Source organism: Carcharodon carcharias, chromosome 15 (genome assembly GCF_017639515.1).
Source record: "Carcharodon carcharias isolate sCarCar2 chromosome 15, sCarCar2.pri, whole genome shotgun sequence".
NCBI classification, from domain to species: domain Eukaryota; kingdom Metazoa; phylum Chordata; class Chondrichthyes; order Lamniformes; family Lamnidae; genus Carcharodon; species Carcharodon carcharias.
In genome coordinates this window covers 124,126,864-124,144,684 of record NC_054481.1, presented here as the reverse complement: position 1 = coordinate 124,144,684, position 17,821 = coordinate 124,126,864, and the positions used below count along the sequence as shown (strand labels likewise).

Genomic DNA, 17,821 nt, shown 5'->3' with positions numbered 1-17,821 from the left:
CAGGTTACTGGCGAGTGTGTGCCGCTTGTTAGCACTGTTGAAGCCACTTTCCATCACTATGCTGATGATCGAGAGCAGACTGATGAGACAGTAATTGGCCGGGTTGGATTTGTCTTGCTTCTTATGGGCAGGACATACCTGGGCAATTTTCCACATTGCTGGGCAGATGCTGGAGTAGTAGCTGTGCTTGAACAGCTTGGGTGGGGCTGCAGCTAATTCTGGAGTAAAAGGCTTCGGTATTATTGCCGGAATGTTGTCAGAGCCCATAGTCTTCACAGTATCCAATGCCTTCAGCCATTTCTTGATATCACGTGGAGTGAATCGAATTGGCTGAAGACTGGCATCTGTGATGCTGGGGATCTCTGGAGGAGGCCGAGATGAATCATCCACTCGGCACTTCTGGATGAAGATGGTTGCAAATGCTTCAGCCTTGTGTTTTGATGAGCTGGGCTCCCCCATCCCTGAGGAAGTTATTTTAAATGGATAGCGATTGTTGGACTAGAGCAATGTCTCTAAAACTTGTAGGCAAAAAGTTAGACTAGATGCCAGGAAGTATTTATCTTGGAGAATCACTGAGACAGATGTTGAATATAGAGTCCCTACCACCCTTCAAAATGGAGTCTGAAAGGTTTCTCAGCAAAGAGGACATTTCCAGTTAGAGGGGCAGAAACAAAAACAAAAAAATGCTGGAAAAACTCAGCAGGTCTGACGGCATCTGTGAGATAGAAAGAGGAAGTTAACGTTTCGAGTCTGTATGACTCTTCTTCAGATCTAAAGAGAGGCAGAAGCTTCATTCCCGAAGATTTGTTTGATTGCCTTAGTGAGTTAGGGAGGTGTTTCCCAGGGATTTTGTTTTTGCCAAACTGCTTTGCACCTCTCTCTGAGGTAGTAGCTAGGAGCTGGGTGATGGGTGTGTGAGGTTTGACCATTCAGGGGCTTGAATGACCTGGTAGTCTTCCCTTGCCCTTCTCATACCAACACATTAACAATAAGACATGATGAAATGCTTTGCTTTGACATGTACTCCCATAGTAGTTATAAAGCAATTAATGTCACTTGATACTCAAGTATTTTTCAGCAAAATTAGTAACTGGGAGGTAATGCACTCCTAAGTAGTTAAAATAAACAAGCCAATTTAATTATAAACACACTTTCTGGTTCACAGTAAAACTGGTGGTACTGCACAGAGACTGCACACACAGCAAGCTTGTACAATCAAGCCAGTCATAACACACACAGCAAAAAATCTTCCCACCAAGAGTGATCCTTCAGGGTTCATTTACCTGTAAGGCATTTGAGGTTACACTTATCTGGGAAAAATAAGACCTTTGACCCGCCTGTCAGGTTTGACTCAGGTTGACTCTCCAAGTCCCCACCCACTGGAGTCATTCACTTAAAACCGGAAACGAGGGAATGAGTTAAACACACAGCAGCAAGCCTTCAGCGCTGTACTACCAGTTTGCATTTGACACTGGGGTTTGGAGGTTCTACTGGGTGATCCAGCCAGGCCTCTCGAATAGAATGGGCAACAGTTTATCTTGTATCCCAAAGAGGGCACATCATTCAAGAAAGTGGACAAAAAAATCGAGAGATAAACGGTATGTGGACCTCAAATTTGTTAATTAGTGTTAACAGCAAATTATTTAACTTCAGCCAACTTTTAACTGACAGAGTACTGAGACTGTTCCTGCAAAATTGAACTGTATACAGTGTAAAACACAAGAAAACTCAGAATTGGACATTGTTAACATATAAAATATTTTAATGTTCTTCAGACACACTGATAGAAAGGCTCTCTTAACAGTAGTGGGCGATTGTTAATATGGATTAAAGTTTCAAAATTTTGGGCTGCTTAGATTCTAACTTCCTTCTATAATTGAGCAGCATGAAGGTTTAAAGCTGCCATTCAGGTTTAAATGTGGAATATAGTGAAAAGTTCATTCAAAATAACAGCAGAACGTGCAAAGTTATACATGAATGGGAGTGAGCGGCAAGACTGTAACTTAGTCACAGATCCAGATAAACTTTAACAGCACAGCTTGGGTGACTGATATACGAACCTTGGTATTAGCCTAATTCCTGTTGGACTGAAACACAACCGTGAGGTGTAATGACCCCCAAGTATTGCTTTAGTTAATTTGCTGTGTGCCCATTTATTTTTAATAGACTAACAAGTGGGTGAGAATAAGACGCAAAGGAATTTTACTCAATCTGTTAACCAGTGCATTGCCAAAAGAGCTGTCTTAAACTGTTACCTGATGAAACCTCCACTGGGCCACTTTGATTTTTCAATTACATTTCTCGGTTTTGTGAAGATGTCACGCAGAGGTCAGTCTCCGTGACATGGTGAGGTGAATTTTTCCTTCTGTGGAACGACATGGGAGAGAGAGCGCTATAATGAAGGAAGCTCTCTGATGTACGATTACAAAGCAATTAGTGCATAGTCAATTATAACACTCTTTTAATATAATCGCAGTTTTCAATTATTATGTCACAGAGCAATCTACCGAATCCCATTTGTCCATTTTATTTCTTGTTTAAACTTTTCTTGTTCATGTATGTGACAGGGGAAATTTGCCATTGAACTACAAAATACTCTAACAAATGTGATGCTCAACTCTTCATATAGTCCTGAAAGGCTCGCAAATCAGGCATTGTGTTGACAGTGAGTGAATATCAAACATGGGCATTTGGACATTATCTCTGCTCGCACTTGGTATTGTAAAATTTGCAGCTTAGAAGGAGGCTATTTAGCCCATTGTGCTATGCTGGCTCTTTGAAAGAATTGCATCGCTGGCCCTTTTTCCATAACCTTTCACTTTTTTTCCTAAAAATATTTACCCATATCTCGGTTAAAGGTTATCATGGATTCTTCTTCCACCACTTTGTAACAGGGCACTTTGTCTCCTTTTTAACCATCTTAGTTAAAAACAGAATGTCCTGATATCTTGCCCTTCAATCTTTTGGTGATGGTCTTAAATTTACAGGGAGGCGCTGGCGTAGTTGCTGGACTAGTAATCCAGCAACCTAGGTTAATGATCTGGGGACTTGGATTCGAATCCCACCACGGCAGATGGTGGAATTTGAATTCAATAAAAATCTGGAATTAAAAGTCTAATGATGACCATGAAACCATTGTCGATTGTTGTAAAAACCCATCTGGTTCACTAATGTCCTTCAGGGAAGGAAATTTGCCATCCTCACCTGGTCTGGACCCACAGCAATGTGGTTGAATCTTAAATGCCTTCTGAACAAGGGCAATAGATGCTGGTCTGCCCACATCCCATGAATAACTAAAAAGAAAAATGTATGTGTTCCACGTACTGATCAGGGAAACCCTATTTGTCCAATGAAAACCCCTCAGAGTTGGTGTCAATAATGACAATTTTTTTTCTGTTCTAACATTTCTTTGCTATTTTTTATGTGGTGAGCTTGTTGGAAGTTATATTGTCTGGTGGCTGCAATGGGCTCACTGTTGTCCCCATTGGCATTACTGGCCTTAATTGACCAATAATTGGCAACACCGATTGGCCACTAAATGGGGTCGTGCAGCCCCTTTCCCATATTCCAGTTCTATTATTCTGCAGAATGATGTGGGAAAAAGGTGGGGAGCCAGAATGAAAGGAAAGAGCCAACGCGGGCAAGTAACCTCCTTCTGTGCTAGAAACGCAGCATGATACGCCATGTTGCTACTGGGGCCTGGTGTTGGCAGCCAATGGTAGAGTCTATGTGTGAAAGGAAAAGATGTCACATTGAAGCAGCAAGGCCTTCAGACCTGGCCAACTTTGGGCACATTTCCTGGCTTAAACGCGTGCTAACTCCTTCAACAAGTTTAGCAAACAGAGGAAGGTATGCAGCACTAAAATAAAAGCAGAAAATACTGGAAAAACTCAGCAGGTCTGGCAGCACCTGTGGAGAGAGAAACAGAGTTAATGTTTTGAGTCTGTATGAACCTTCATCAGAGCTAAAGATTTTTGCTTTTAAGATATACTGCACATTTGGAGCTGACTTTACTTTGCAGTCAAGTACCTACCCACCAGCTCAAAGATCCCTCACCTTGATAAGCACAAGTTATACACAAATCCCTTTGTTAAAATAGCAAAGGGGACTGTTGGTCAAAAGTGTGGCTTAATATCATGTAGCGCAAGTCCAACTTCATCATGTTTCCAATGTTTAAGAGTACTCGCATGCTGAAATGTATTACTGTTCAGCATCCCTCAAAAACAAATATACTGTACTTTGATTACAGTGCCTCTATCAGGGAACAAGTACAGCCAGATAGTTATGCCAAGTTGCAGAAGGAGCCAGCACCTAATCTGAATCAAACTGATCTCATCGCACAGGCACAAACATGTTCAGTGAAGGTAAGCTACCAGTCGTCAAATGTTAAAAACCATAGCAGGCAAATTTAAAATGTCTGTGACCCTAACAGGGGCATGGGTGTATAACGATGCAGAATAATAGGCCTTCTTGCAGTGTTACAGTGGCCTCTCTTAATCCATATAGCAATGTGCTTTCATTAACAAGAAAGGCTTGCATTTGTATAGTGCCTTTCGAGACCTCAGGACACCCCAAAGCATTTTATAGCCGAAGAAGTACTTTTCGAGGCGTAGTCACTGTTGTAATGTAAAAGCAAACTTGAGCCCACACCAGGATTTGAGTTCATAAACTAGGCTAGTATTTTAGTGCAGAGCTGAAAGAGTGCTGCATTGTCAGAGGTGCAGTCCTCTGGGTTAAGCCTTAAACAAAGGCCCTGTCTGAATGTCAAGTGGAAGCAGAAGATCTGATGGCACTAGTGCAAGAAGAGCAGGGCGGGGTTTTGATTGAGTATATTAGGAGAAGCTGCTTCCACTAGTAGAAGGGCTGATAATGGGTGAACATATAAGGTAACTGGCAAATGAGGGACGATGTAGATGAGATTTTTTTTAACTCAGTGAGCTGTTATGATCTGGAATGCACAGCCTGAAATGATGGTGAGAACAGATTCAATCATTGCTTCTAAAAGGGAATTGGACAAATACTTAAATGGGAAATAATTACAGGGCAGTTGGAGAAATAGGTCTAGTTGGATAGCTCTTTCAAAGAGCCAGCACAGGCACGGTGGGCTAAATGGCCTACTATTTTCCAGCCATCAGGTCCAATAACGCCTCAATTTCAAAATGCTTATCATTGTGTTCAAATCCCTTCATGACTTTGCCTCCTCCCGATCCCTGTAAACTAATACCTGGAATAGGTACAAAAACAAAAATAGCTGGAAAAACTCAGCAGGTGTGACAGCATCTGCGGAGAGGAACACAGTTAACATTTCAAGTCCGAATGACTCTTCATCAGAACAGGGGCACAGGTGTATATATAAATGTAAGTATTAAGTGGGATATCTGGAATAGGTAGGTTGTCTTTATGTGGAAAGGTTGGATGGGCTAGGCTGGAGTTTAGCAGAGTAAGAAGCAGCTTGATTGAAACATTTAAATCCTGAAGGGTCTTAACAGGGCGGATGTGGAGAGAATGTTTCCTCTTGTGCCGTATGATTATATGATTCCCCTGGGCGTCTCGCCAAGCTGCATCCCTCAACAACTTCTGGCTAAAAGCAGATAAATTGGTCATTCATCACATTGCTGTTTCTGAAGCATTACTAGCTCAGAATGGCTGCTGAACCTCTTAACACTTCAGGCCGGACTGCATCTAAACTAATTCATTATAATAAGTGCTTTGAGACATTTTAGTGAACTGTATATACGTGCCTTTCCTACCATTTATATATATGAATGTAAGTATTAAGTGGGATACTTGGTAATAGAATATACCCTCAACCCTCTTATTGAAAACAAGCCTGCCAGAGAGTGGCACCAGACTGCTCATGGTATACGATTATACTGAAGAACAAACTCACAACTCATCCTTATTGGGTTCACCTTGTTTCTGTTTCCAAGTTGGTGAAACCGCAGTTTGCTTTCACTGCAAAAGCTCAGGTTTTACCAGATGGTAAAATGGTGTAAGTTCCTGAGCTATCGCAGGGGCACTCATGCCCCTTATTCTCTCTGAGGATTCCTGTTCAGTATAAAGCTGCTCCCTCAGAACGCCAAACTGCATCTGCACCTGCACCAGCAGCCTAAGTGTAGCATGCAGGCACTGATACTGATATTCATGAGCTTCTGCCCGGAAACCAAGGCACTAGTACTGCTGGGTGATTTTCCTCATCACAGCCATTTTCTGGACCTCCCCGTCTGTGAGCCAATCATTTATGATTTCTCAATCGAGAGATTTTATTCATATTACTGAAGATAGAACATAAAAGGGTCAGTTCTCCAACTGGTACGTAACACCTGGAGTGGGCAATATACGCTGTTCACTATCCTTAACATCAGAAATGTATTTACAACAAATGTGTTCATGATCTCATGATGAAATCTGCCTCAATAACACCAACTTGCATTTATGTAGCACATTTGACATAGTAAAGAATCCCAAAGTGGTCCACAGCAGCATTATCAAACATAAATTGACACTAGACAACAAAATGAGGGATTAAGACCAGTGACCAAAACCTTGATTAAGGAGATATGTACTAAGGAGCATTTTAATAAAGGAGACAGAGATGGAGCAGTGTAGGGAGGGAATTCCAGAGTTTAGGGCCTAGATGACTGAAGGTAGAGCCACCAAAGCTGGAGCAAAGGAAGTGGGGGATGCACAAGAGGCAAGAGTTGGAATTTTTGAAGGCTTGTGGGGTTGGAGAAAGTTACAGACATACAACATATGGACATATGAATTAGGAGCAGGAGTAGGCCACTCGGCCCCTCGAGCCTGCTCTGCCATTCAATAAGATCATGGCTGATCTGATTGTAACCTCTCGCCTATCCCCAATACCCTTTCACCCCCTTGATTATCAAGAATCTATCTAGCTCTGCCTTAAAAACATTCATAGACTCTGCTTCCACTGCCCTTTGCGGAAGGGAATTCCAAAGATTCACTACCGTCTGAGAGAAAAAATTTCTCCTCATCTCTGTTTTAAATGGGCGACCCCTTATTTTTAAACAATGACCCCTAGTTCTAGATTCTCCCACGAGAGGAAATGCCCTCTCCACATTTACCCTGTCAAAACCCCTCAGGATCTTATATGTTTCAATCAAGTCACCTCTTACTCTTCTAAACTCCAGTGGATACAAGCCTAACCTGTCCAACCTTTCCTCATAAGACAACCCACCCATTCCTGGTTTTAGCTTACAGAGATCAGGAGGCGGCAAAGTCATGGAGGGATTTGAACACAATAATAAGCATTTTGAAATTGAGGCATCGCTGGACCTGAAGGCTGGAAAATCCTGGCCGTCATGTCTGGAGGAACAAAAGTGTGGGTTAGGATTTCAGCAAAGTTCCCAACATGGGAGATTAGATTGGAGCATTAGGTGCTGAGATCAACGTATCTGATTTGACGCAGTCCTGATATAACGGACATGGAGATTAAGAGCGCCTACATTTTGGACCTGTTGACTGGTAACAAATTCTCTTCAGCATTGTGCGAGAACATATGCCAAATACAGAATCTTAAAAAATTTACCCATAGGATCTACAAGAAGATGCTTGCCTGCAAAATTAGTTTTGGACTCAACAAAATTAAAAGGAAAAATCTACATTTATGTGGTGCCAATTATCTGATATCAGGGCATCCCAAAGTGCTTTACAGCCAATTAAACACTTTTTGAAGCATAGCCACCCTTGTAATGTAAAATATGGGGCAGCCAGTTTGTGCACAGCGAGATCCCACAAACAACATCAATGTGACAAGCCCCAGGTGACTTTGTTTTAGCAATGTTGTTTGCCAAATAAATGTCACCCATTACACCAGGAAGAACTAATTTCCTCTCTTCAAAATAGTGCCAAGGGATCTTTTACATCTCATCAAAAGGTGGCACCTCTACCAGTTCAATATGCCCTCAGTACTGTACTGAAAAGTTAGCCTGTGATTGTACCTAACTGGAGTGAGTTGAATGCACAAACGTTCTGTCCCAGAGGTAAGACTGCTACACAGTGAGGCCAGTGACTCACACTACATGCATCCTTAGTGCGTTATGAAAGAATTTAACATATCAGTGGTTTTTGCAGTGCAGTTCCGGAGGAGCAAAGTGATAATTTAGGATTCAACTATAAGCTACAGAGGTGTGTTTGAGCTGTAGGTGGTTATGGTACACAGTGCCCTTTTGCGGGTTTAGACCAAGTTCTAAATCATGTTGCCTTGAGGGTGCACTGACTGGGCCCAGCCACATCAAAGGTGCCAAATAAAAGCCAATTAAGGGTGAGGGATATTGCAAGACTTCCTTATTCTTGTGTAACTGCTGACTGTCAGCTTGGTTATTAACATTGTGGAGAGCTGGGACATGCCACATAGAGACATACGGAAGTAAAATACATTTTAACACTAAATATTCGTTAGAATCATACCCAGCATTGCCAAACACTTTTAACAGCAATGGCTGGATGTGCACAACATGTCAGTCATCCTCAAAAAGGGATGACAAGTTATGACATTTCAGATATGTGCCCTGTCAATTCAGCTAAGACGGAGCTTATAACCTAGCTTTCTCTCTAAGGTGCTGTTTCTCTGGGGTTCTTTTTCTCTCCTCAGTCTTTCAGCCATGGCTGAGTGGTAGCACTCTTGCCTCTGCGTCAGCTGGCTGTGAGCTAAAGTCCCTCGAGCAAATAACCTAGGCTAACATGCCAGTGCAGTGCTGATGGAATGCTGCACTGTTGAAGATGTGGTCCTGCAGATGAGCTGCAAAACCAAAGCCCCCTTGTCAGCTTTACATTAAAGGTCCTTGTTGTAACGTGCCTTTTAAAGGATAGGAGCATGACATCACTAGAAGAGAAGTGTGTCATGCCGTACGGTCTTCATTTCACTTTTGCCTGTGAGCAGAACACAGCACAGCTCTGATGTCTTCAATCTTTCTACCTTTGTATAAATGTTCCCACGTGCCTGGTCTCAATAAGTGAACCCACAATGTGTTTACACAATCCTTGATGAGTGATCGGTGCCTTTATTACATTATTAACAACACAGCAGCCCCATTTTGACGAAAATAGGGAAGTCCTGGCCAATATTTAACCCTCAAACAATGACCATTAAATATGATTATTTGGTCACTTGTCATATTGCTGTTTTGTGGGAGCTTGCTATGCACAAATTGGCTGACATATTTCCTCTATTACAACACTTCAAAAAGTACTTGGCAGAAAAATGCTTCAGGACACCCTGAAGTTGTGAAGGGACATGACAGAAATGTGAGTTCAAACTTCCAGCATTTGCAGTCTTCTGTTTTAACACGAACAGTACACGGGCCTCCCTTTACAAACTTGCAGCCAAAACATGGTTGGAGAGAGTCTGCCCAAGTTTCCTGGAAGTTGTTCTGGGAAACACTTGGCCTCAGCAGTGGTTCTGCTTCCCCAGAACAGAAGCTGCAGTAAATATATATTTGGGTGGGGCCCTAAGGATTTAGAGCTGAACAGTCTTAGCGCTGTTCCCAAGCATTCTTGCCACGCCAGGCTTTATTCAAAAGCTTTCAAAATGTTTCACGCCCGGTGCTCATTCCTCCTCTGTTCCCAGACAGTCAGGAGGGTTTCTTTTATGGATTGAAAAAAATGTGAACGGCATGTTTTTTGACAACCATCTTGAACAGTGCAGCACGCAACATATTTTTGCCTGTTTTTGGGTGGAAATTGTCCTGTGCGATATCAGTAACAAATGGTTTTGGCTGCTGGAATGAAATTCCTGCATCTATTGTTTTTACTAAAAGGTGGTAGTCCTTTTACTAAGGTTTAAAATAGCAGACAAACCAGTTTCACACATCACACTAATATGTGAGTTACCAATGTTAGACAGCATGATTTCAACTGAAGGACATGCCTCAATCCTAATGGGAGGAGGCTACAATGGTTTTTGATTCATCGAAGTCAATGCTTGTCTGAAAGGCTGTGGGTGGCACCGATGGCAGGCAGTGAGCTCCATTTTACCGGGGTGTGAGGGGGTAGTGGAATTCACCAGGGGGACAGGGAATAAATTGAAGGCCAGTTGGGGCAGTGGTGGTGGTTGGGGGGTTGGGGGGAGTGGGGGGTGATCATAGCTTGGGGAGAATTTGAAAAGGTCCGAGCGGGATGGGGTTTGGAAGCTGGGGAGCGTCGGGGAGATTGACGGTCCCCAGGTGGGTGGATGAGTGGGGGAGAGAAACTGGGGGGGGGGGGGGGGGGAGCAGAAGATGGGAAAGGCCGGGGTGGGAGGGAGTGCCTAAAAGACCAGAGGGGTCATCGTGACTTGGAAGGAAGTGCATTGCGCCAAACATGAAGGGTTTGGGAGCAGGGGCTGGATGGCCAAGGTTGTGGTTTCCAAGTAAACTCGGGAGGACCAGGTGAGGGGAAGCACTCCTACTCCTCCTGGTCCACAAGCAATGCTGGAATGGAACTTACCTTCTGGGCCCAGCAGTCTTCACCTCCCTTTAGCTGCCAGTTTTCCGGGCATCCAGCAAATACAGTCAGCCAGGGTTAAACCAAAAACCGGGGGGAGAAATGTGAGCCTCATTAAAATATTTAAATGTGTCACCCGCCTCCTCGGAGTGGGTTGACCACAACCCCCACCCATGCACTTCCTCTAAAACTGCAAGTGGGTGGGTGGGTGGCGGGGGGGTCGGTGGCGTGGGGGAGAGTAGACATGGCTTGTGTTTGGCTTTGATTTTATTTCACATTTGAACATCCCACCAACCCAAATCCACCCATGTTTGGGGGTCTGCTTAATGTGTCTTTAATTTGTGATTAATTCCCATTGCTGACTGCATGGTATATCATGACTCATTTACATATTTCAATTAGGAAACAAAGCGGTATGATAAAGCAGATATAGAAACTAGACTGCTCAACAAGCCCATCATGGAATGGGATCAAAGTGGGATGAAGCTAGAAGATCTAGGGAAAATGATTCATTGTTCCACAGTTAAAATCTGTCGTCAACCCTGCAAGGTAAGGAATTTTGTCATTACTTAGAGTTCAGATATGTGTCTTACACAATGAAGGAAGGATATACTTGTTTTGGAGGTGGTAAGTGAATGGTCACTAGATTGGTCCCTAGGATGAGGGGTTGTCCTATGATGAGAGGCTGAGTAAATTGGGCCTATATTCTCTGGAGTTTCGAAGAACTAAAGCTGGCCTTACTGAGACATACAGGATTCTGAGGGGGCTTGACAGAGTAGACACTGAGAGGTTGTTTCCACTGATTGGAGAATCTAGAACAAGGGGACACAGTCTCAGGATAAGGGGGCGATCATTTAGGACTGAGGTGAAGAGAAATTTCTTCACTCAGAGGGTTGTGAATCTTTCCAACTCCCTACCCCAGAGAGTTGTGGATGCTCCATCGTTGAATATATCCAAGGCCAAGATAGACAGATAGATAGATAGAGAGCAGACAGGAAAGTGAAGTTGAAGCAAAAGGTCAGCCATGATCCTATTGGATGGTGGAGCAGACTGGAGGGGCTGAATGGTCAAACCTGCTCCTTTTTCTCACGTTCTTATATTGGGACTGATTTCTCCAAAGTGCAGATCTTAGAGATCACCATTGAGATCAAACCAATGTTTCTGTTCTCACTGGAGTCAGGATAATCTGACAAAGGCACACAATTCCATTGTTACGTTACAAGTTAGGCTGGGTGGACAGAACTCTTTATCTCACTCAGAAGATTGTGGCTTCAAGTCCCAGCCCAGGATTTAGGGCGCATATGAATTGCTAGATGGAAAAAAAACCAAGGAATATTTAGTTTGCCTCTGCCATCCTCTAGTCACATGATATAATGGTAACGGGGCCGTTGACTATCCACCACAATCAGTCTCCATCTATTACTCAACAAGAGACCCAGACGTGAGGTGAAGAAAACCTCCTATGATGGAGAAATTTGGGAATCACAGGCCCAAAGTCACCTGTTCCACCCGACCACACTCTACCTAGCACATCTCCAATTATTCAGATGGTGCTGATGTGATACAGTTCACTCAAGGACTTCAAGTTGCTGGGCCAACGTGTGCTTTTTGCAAGCATCTAGTAGCTACGGTTAGTGATGGTAGAGGGTCCAACTTTATTTCCATCACACATGGCTGATGAGGAATCACTTTCACTCTTGCCGTGTGTTGGAAAGGATTTGTAGGTCAATACTCAACCTGTTTAAGTACCACGTTATGAACACACCTTTACTGGCCATCAAGTCCAGGAGTGGGACTCAAACCCAGAGCTTCTGGCTCAGAGGCAGGAACACTACCCACTGTGCCACAAGACATCCAATTATTCAGGTTATCTATGGATTTGAACAAGCAACTAGACTGTCAATAAAAACAGAAAATACTGGAAAAACTAAACTATCACCTTGCACAATGCTAAGGGCCTGTTCCAGCAGCTTAATAGGTTGTTTAGAATCTCACATCACTATTCGAGTAAGAGCAGAGAGTCAACAATGTCAACATTTCTCCCTTATTCCAAAGAGAAGCTAAGCTGGTTCTTCCTGGTTACCAACTGGCTGCTGCATTTAGCCATGTAACTGCACAATGTAATGTGCTCTTTGTGAAGTGTTTCAGGATATTTGCTGAGCTATGTCACAAGGTCCGCAAGCTTAGTTGTAATTGGTGAATGGGACTTGGTGCAAGTAATGTTGGGGTCAAGTTTTTGGAAGTTGAGAGGTCAGCCAGGAGGGCATTGGAATAGTCAAGTCTAGAGGTAACAAAATCTGAAGATCCATCTCCAACTGCATGCAGGGAGGATTCTGTTCTCTGTAGGCCAGGATTCCAGCGATGTATTTAATCTGCACCCCAGAGGGTGGGCAGGGGACAAACGGCAGATTGAAAAAAAACATATTGTACATATGAAACTCGGCTGTTAGCTAGACTCTCCACCCTCACCTGCCTCTCTGTGGTATCTGGTAATAAGTAGAGAATAGAACCGGATGAAAATAGAGATACCCTAACGCATTGGTGACCACTAGTCACATTGCTGTGGCAAAATAAATAATTGCAGACAGCAGCAAGACCTGAGTAACAAGCTACCAACAAGGGCCTGGAATCCATTTATTAAAAAAAACCTACAGGGGGATTATCTGACTGCTTGCTTTAGTTAATGATCCATAACAAAACTGTGGAATTAGGTAAGTTTAGAACATATGAGTTTTAAGTGTGGAGTTTTATTAGGCCATTAATTCCATTTTTGTTAAAAGGGGCGTCAAACCAGAACCTGTTTTGTCAGGTTATGTGCATCAATATTTACTCACTGCTCATGGTCTGATATAATCTTATTGGAGCCCTTCTGATACATTAATAAAGAAATCTGTCTCTTGCTGTAGGATATCAATGACAGATGTTTGGCGTTATTCCAGAGCCATCTGCTTATTCTCTCTGAGGATTTCCGTGGCTTCACTTACCAGGTAACTCTAACTTAAACTCATCATCCTGCATGGTCAGAATGTGGTGCCATCCTGAGGGCATTGAATTAGGTCTTTATAATTCTGATATTATCACTGCAGAGGATTCAAAGATAAGTAACTTATTTCTCATTGGGTTTCAATGTCTGCACATCTATCAGATTGAGTCAGCTCTATTCCCAAAGATAAGAAGGTACAAGAGAGGCAGAGATCTCATTCAATTCATGCCAACATTAAAAATAAAAACCTCTCAGTCGCTCCCTCTTCTGAATATCTATAGAGTTCCCTCTTGAATTTCCTGGCACTACAGGAAGGAGAAGAAGATCTTCTACTTCAACACTCTCATTGCATGCTAGCTGCCTGTGTCAAGTGGCTGTTTGCCCTCTTGGCCTATGATTCATTCTTTCTGATGGAGGTAAAATCATGAGCTCGGAAAGTGTAATTTTCCAATATGTGCTCTGAAATGGGATTAAATCTCCCCAGTCCCCTCCAACCCACCCGCTCCATGGTCTCTCGGGGCATCTTGCCCCTTAAACTCACATCTTGATTGCCATGTGTGATATTAATGAATGAATGGGTTCATGCAAAATAGTGCACAAAGGAGGTGTAAACAATCATGCTAACCTTTTGTACACCTATGGTGCTATTTCATTGTGGAAGGAACTTTAATTATGAACTGGGTAATTCACAAACACAATAATATGCATCGCGTGTAATCTTGTCTTTCTACTTTCTGCTTATAGGGCACACTCCCCTTAGCGGGGATTATGGTGAATAACATGGAGAATACCAACAGCAGCTCAAAGCAGAGTCACGCATTTCAAATGACAGGTATGTAGCAAACAGTTTAGGTACTAAATGATCCGATTAAAATGTCAGTCCTGTTTAATTACCTTTTACGACCAAAAATCCTTTAATATTGAAGGGTCATTCATTGAAGGTTGCAATTATCACAAGACTTATGTAACAAGTTTCTGTTTAATGAGCAATTGGATTCCTTACCAGCATTCTCCTTAAATTTCCCTTTCTGAATTTCTATTCACTGAGCATTTGTTTTTCCTGTTTTATTCTTCCTCTCTCCTCTTCTCCATCTCCCCTCTCCTTTCCCCTCCCTTCCCTTCTTCACCACTTCCCCCTTCCCTTCCCCTCTCCATTTCCTCCTCTCCCTACCTTGTCCCTCATCCCCCCCTTTCATCATCCATTCCCCCTCTGCTTTTGTCTCCTCCTTCCTCTCCTCTCCCCCTTCCCTCTCCTCCCCTCTTCCCTTCCATTTTCTATCCCATTCCTATACCTGTCTCCTTTCCCCTTCCCCCCCTCCCCCTCTTTTCTTTCTCCTCTCTCCTGACGCTCCTCTCTCACCCTCCTTCTAGTCTCTCCCCAGGTAAAGCAGCAGTGACACACAGGATTCACAAGATGGTAAAATCGCCTGAGTATCTGACAGTCCAGTGCTGATCGAATTTCCTCCCTTTCAGTGCACTGCAGGTTGCAGGGTAGAAGCAAGCTGCATGGCGGAACCATGGATGAGCACTGACCTTAAATTTGAACCATACAATTATGGCCTGTGTAGCAGTTATGAGATTGTTTAGTTCTGTTGAGATAAACATGCTTCTCTGACTGATGAACATGTTCCCTACAAAGTATCGATTGCAAGAATTGATGAAGATTTTGAGGAATTTTGCTTAAATATTTTACCTCATAAATTTTTGGAAAGCAAATAGCTGTAACTTCACTTTAATTGGACAAATATGACCATTTTTAGCAAAATAAGGCATTCATTAGTTAACACTTTTCAAAAAAAATTGAGTTTCAACCTAATTTATTGACAAAATCAAGTTTCTAAAACTCTAAATTAGCTTTTTAAAAATTGTTCAAATTTAGCATGAAATGTTATTGTTAAAGGACCATGTGCAGGGCCACTAACCAAGGGGGCCAACATCCATCAGGACCACTAAACAAGGGGGCCAACATCCATCAGGGCCAATGACCAAGGGGGACAACATCCATCAGGGCCAATGGCCAAAGGGGACAACATCCATCAGGGCCAATGGCCAAAGGAGACAACATCCATCAGGGCCAATGACCAAGGGAAACAACATCCATCAGGGCCAATGACCAAGGGAAACAACATCCATCAGGGCCAATGACCAAGGGAACAAACATCCATCAGGGCCACTGACCAAGAAGGCCTACATCCATTTTTGTGGGATTTTGGGGATTACATTCCAGAGTTTGCCATGAAAAGCAATCTCAGGCTCTCAGGTTATACTGGTGATGCAAAAAGTATTTAAAAAAAATATGAGGAATAAATAAAAGATAAAGAACTATTTTGTGGCTTAAAATTTTGCAAGCTTCCAAGGTCGTTTGATGTTCATGACATTCCCAATGGATATTATAACTGGTGGTGTCACTGCTATCAGTACTGTGAAAAGGCTCTTTTGTTTAGTGCAAAATTAACTGAAAAAAATTCTAAAATGAAATGATTGCCTTTTAACAGGATAATGATAGACTGCTTGAGCCAAGCAGCCTGCCACTATGTTGTAATATCCTTAACAAAAATTCATATGCACATTGTGCACTAACTGTGTCATATTTGGTTATTAAAGATAGCTTATTAGTCAATAAACTTTCCACCTTTAAGTCAAAATCATTGCTCCTTCAGTGAGATTCTGATGATGTATTGATTACGCTGAGTGTTGGACATGCCAATAATCAAAATATTTATATTAATATTAATATCAGGGGGCAAAGGGGAGATTTAATTGAGGTGTATAACATTATGAGGGACCTAAATAGAATGGATGGTAAGGACATATTTCCATTAGCAGAGAGCTCAGTAATCAGGTGGCAGAGACTTAAAGCAGTTGGTTGACGGATTAGAGGGGAGTTGAGGAGGATTTTTTACACCCAGAGGGCGATGGGGGTCTGCAATACACTACCTTAAAGGATGGTAGAGGCAGAAATCCTCCCTGCATTAAAAAAAAACTGCACTTGAGGTGCTGTAACCTACATGGCTATGAGCCAGGAACATAGAAGGAGGCCACTTGGGGCAAATGACTAACTTTTGTGCCATGAATCTTTCTACATTTCCATATTTCTAATGTAGATCCTGGGTAGACATGCTAACTTCAAAAGACATGATAGTTAGAAAGGATTTGAGACTGGGATCTCTAAGCCAGCACTCTGGTGATGGATGTAAACCACTTGAGTTTTGCTCTTCCTGTTTACAATGTTGCTTGAGCTTCTCAATGAGATTTGTGTTTTATAATCTATCTTGGGATCCATTAACCTGTAGATCATATCCTTTTATCTGTTCAATAACTTACTAGCAGACTTGGAAGTGTATCAGTAATTAACTCTTTGTTGACTGTGGGCACACTGCAAAATATGGCAAGATTGCAAAACTTTGCTTATTCAAAGAAGGTAGCCTGAATTAAAGAGTCAGTTTCACATCTCGTGCTTTTAGTGACTCCCCAAGTCCTTTTCAAAACTGCCTTTGGTCAAATGTAAAAGTGGTAGTTTAAATAGACCATCAAAAATCTTATACACCTTGCTCTAAAAATAACTCAGAACAAGAAAAGGCCCGCAAATATCATTAAGAACAACTTGCATTTATATTACACCTTTAACATAGTCTAAAAAAAAATCCCAAGGTGCTTCAGAAGAGTATTACCAGACAAAATTTGACACTGAGCTACATAAGGAGCTATGAGGACAGAGAAGCTCGGTGAAAAGAGGTAGATTTAAAGGAATGTATTAAAGGATGAGAGACAGGGAGAGGCGGAGAAATCTAGGGAGAGAATTTCAGAGCTTAGGGCCTAGATGGCTGAAGGTGCAACTGCTTATGGCGGAGCAATGAAAATCGGGGATGTGCAAGAAGCCAAAATTGGAGGGTAGATCCTGAGTTTCAGGGTGACAGAGCTGGTAGAGATTTACAACTGACATGCAATGAAACACTTGCTTCATCTGTCTGCAGGTCCACTGTTACATCCATTTACAGTTTACTGTTCCACTGAGGGGGAGGTGAAGGAGTGGCTTTATTATCTCAACAAGCAAAGACAAGTGAACAGCAGAGTTGTCGATTCACCTCTAACAAAAGCATGCAGTCAGCTCAATGTAAGTTTACTTTCAGCTGCCTCTTGACAAACGTATTAGCTATATTTTCTCCTGGGAGTTAGACTGAGAGAAAACAAGGATGTGAGTCAAAAGGAGAAGGGGCCACCATGGACCTTTCTTCCACTGCTAACTGTTTTTCCCTTGATATAACGTGTTAAACAGAGATGAGCTTGGACTGAGTCTCTCTTCTTCACTGGGCCATGGATGGAGATGACGAGGGCTGTTGCTTTGCTGATCTCTGCCCGTTGCTCAAGCATGGTTGCCAGGAACTCAGGGAA

At 42.6% G+C, this 17,821-nt stretch overlaps 1 protein-coding gene across 4 annotated transcripts in view; it reads left to right on the top strand.

Moving 5' to 3' along the window:
- The first annotated feature begins 1,414 nt into the window (after positions 1 to 1,414).
- plekhn1 (pleckstrin homology domain containing, family N member 1) overlaps positions 1,415 to 17,821 on the top strand; it is a 42,641-nt gene continuing 26,234 nt past the window's right edge. For 3 of the 4 annotated variants that reach the window (XM_041205886.1, XM_041205887.1, XM_041205885.1), the window contains exons 1-6: positions 1,415 to 1,598; positions 4,250 to 4,364; positions 10,849 to 10,995; positions 13,353 to 13,433; positions 14,174 to 14,261; positions 17,404 to 17,543. In XM_041205886.1, coding sequence (XP_041061820.1) covers positions 1,522 to 1,598; positions 4,250 to 4,364; positions 10,849 to 10,995; positions 13,353 to 13,433; positions 14,174 to 14,261; positions 17,404 to 17,543 — 648 coding nt within the window. In that variant the 5' untranslated portion in view covers positions 1,415 to 1,521. The remainder of the gene's footprint in view (positions 1,599 to 4,249; positions 4,365 to 10,848; positions 10,996 to 13,352; positions 13,434 to 14,173; positions 14,262 to 17,403; positions 17,544 to 17,821) is intronic. The other variant, XM_041205888.1, reaches the window with a different exon arrangement.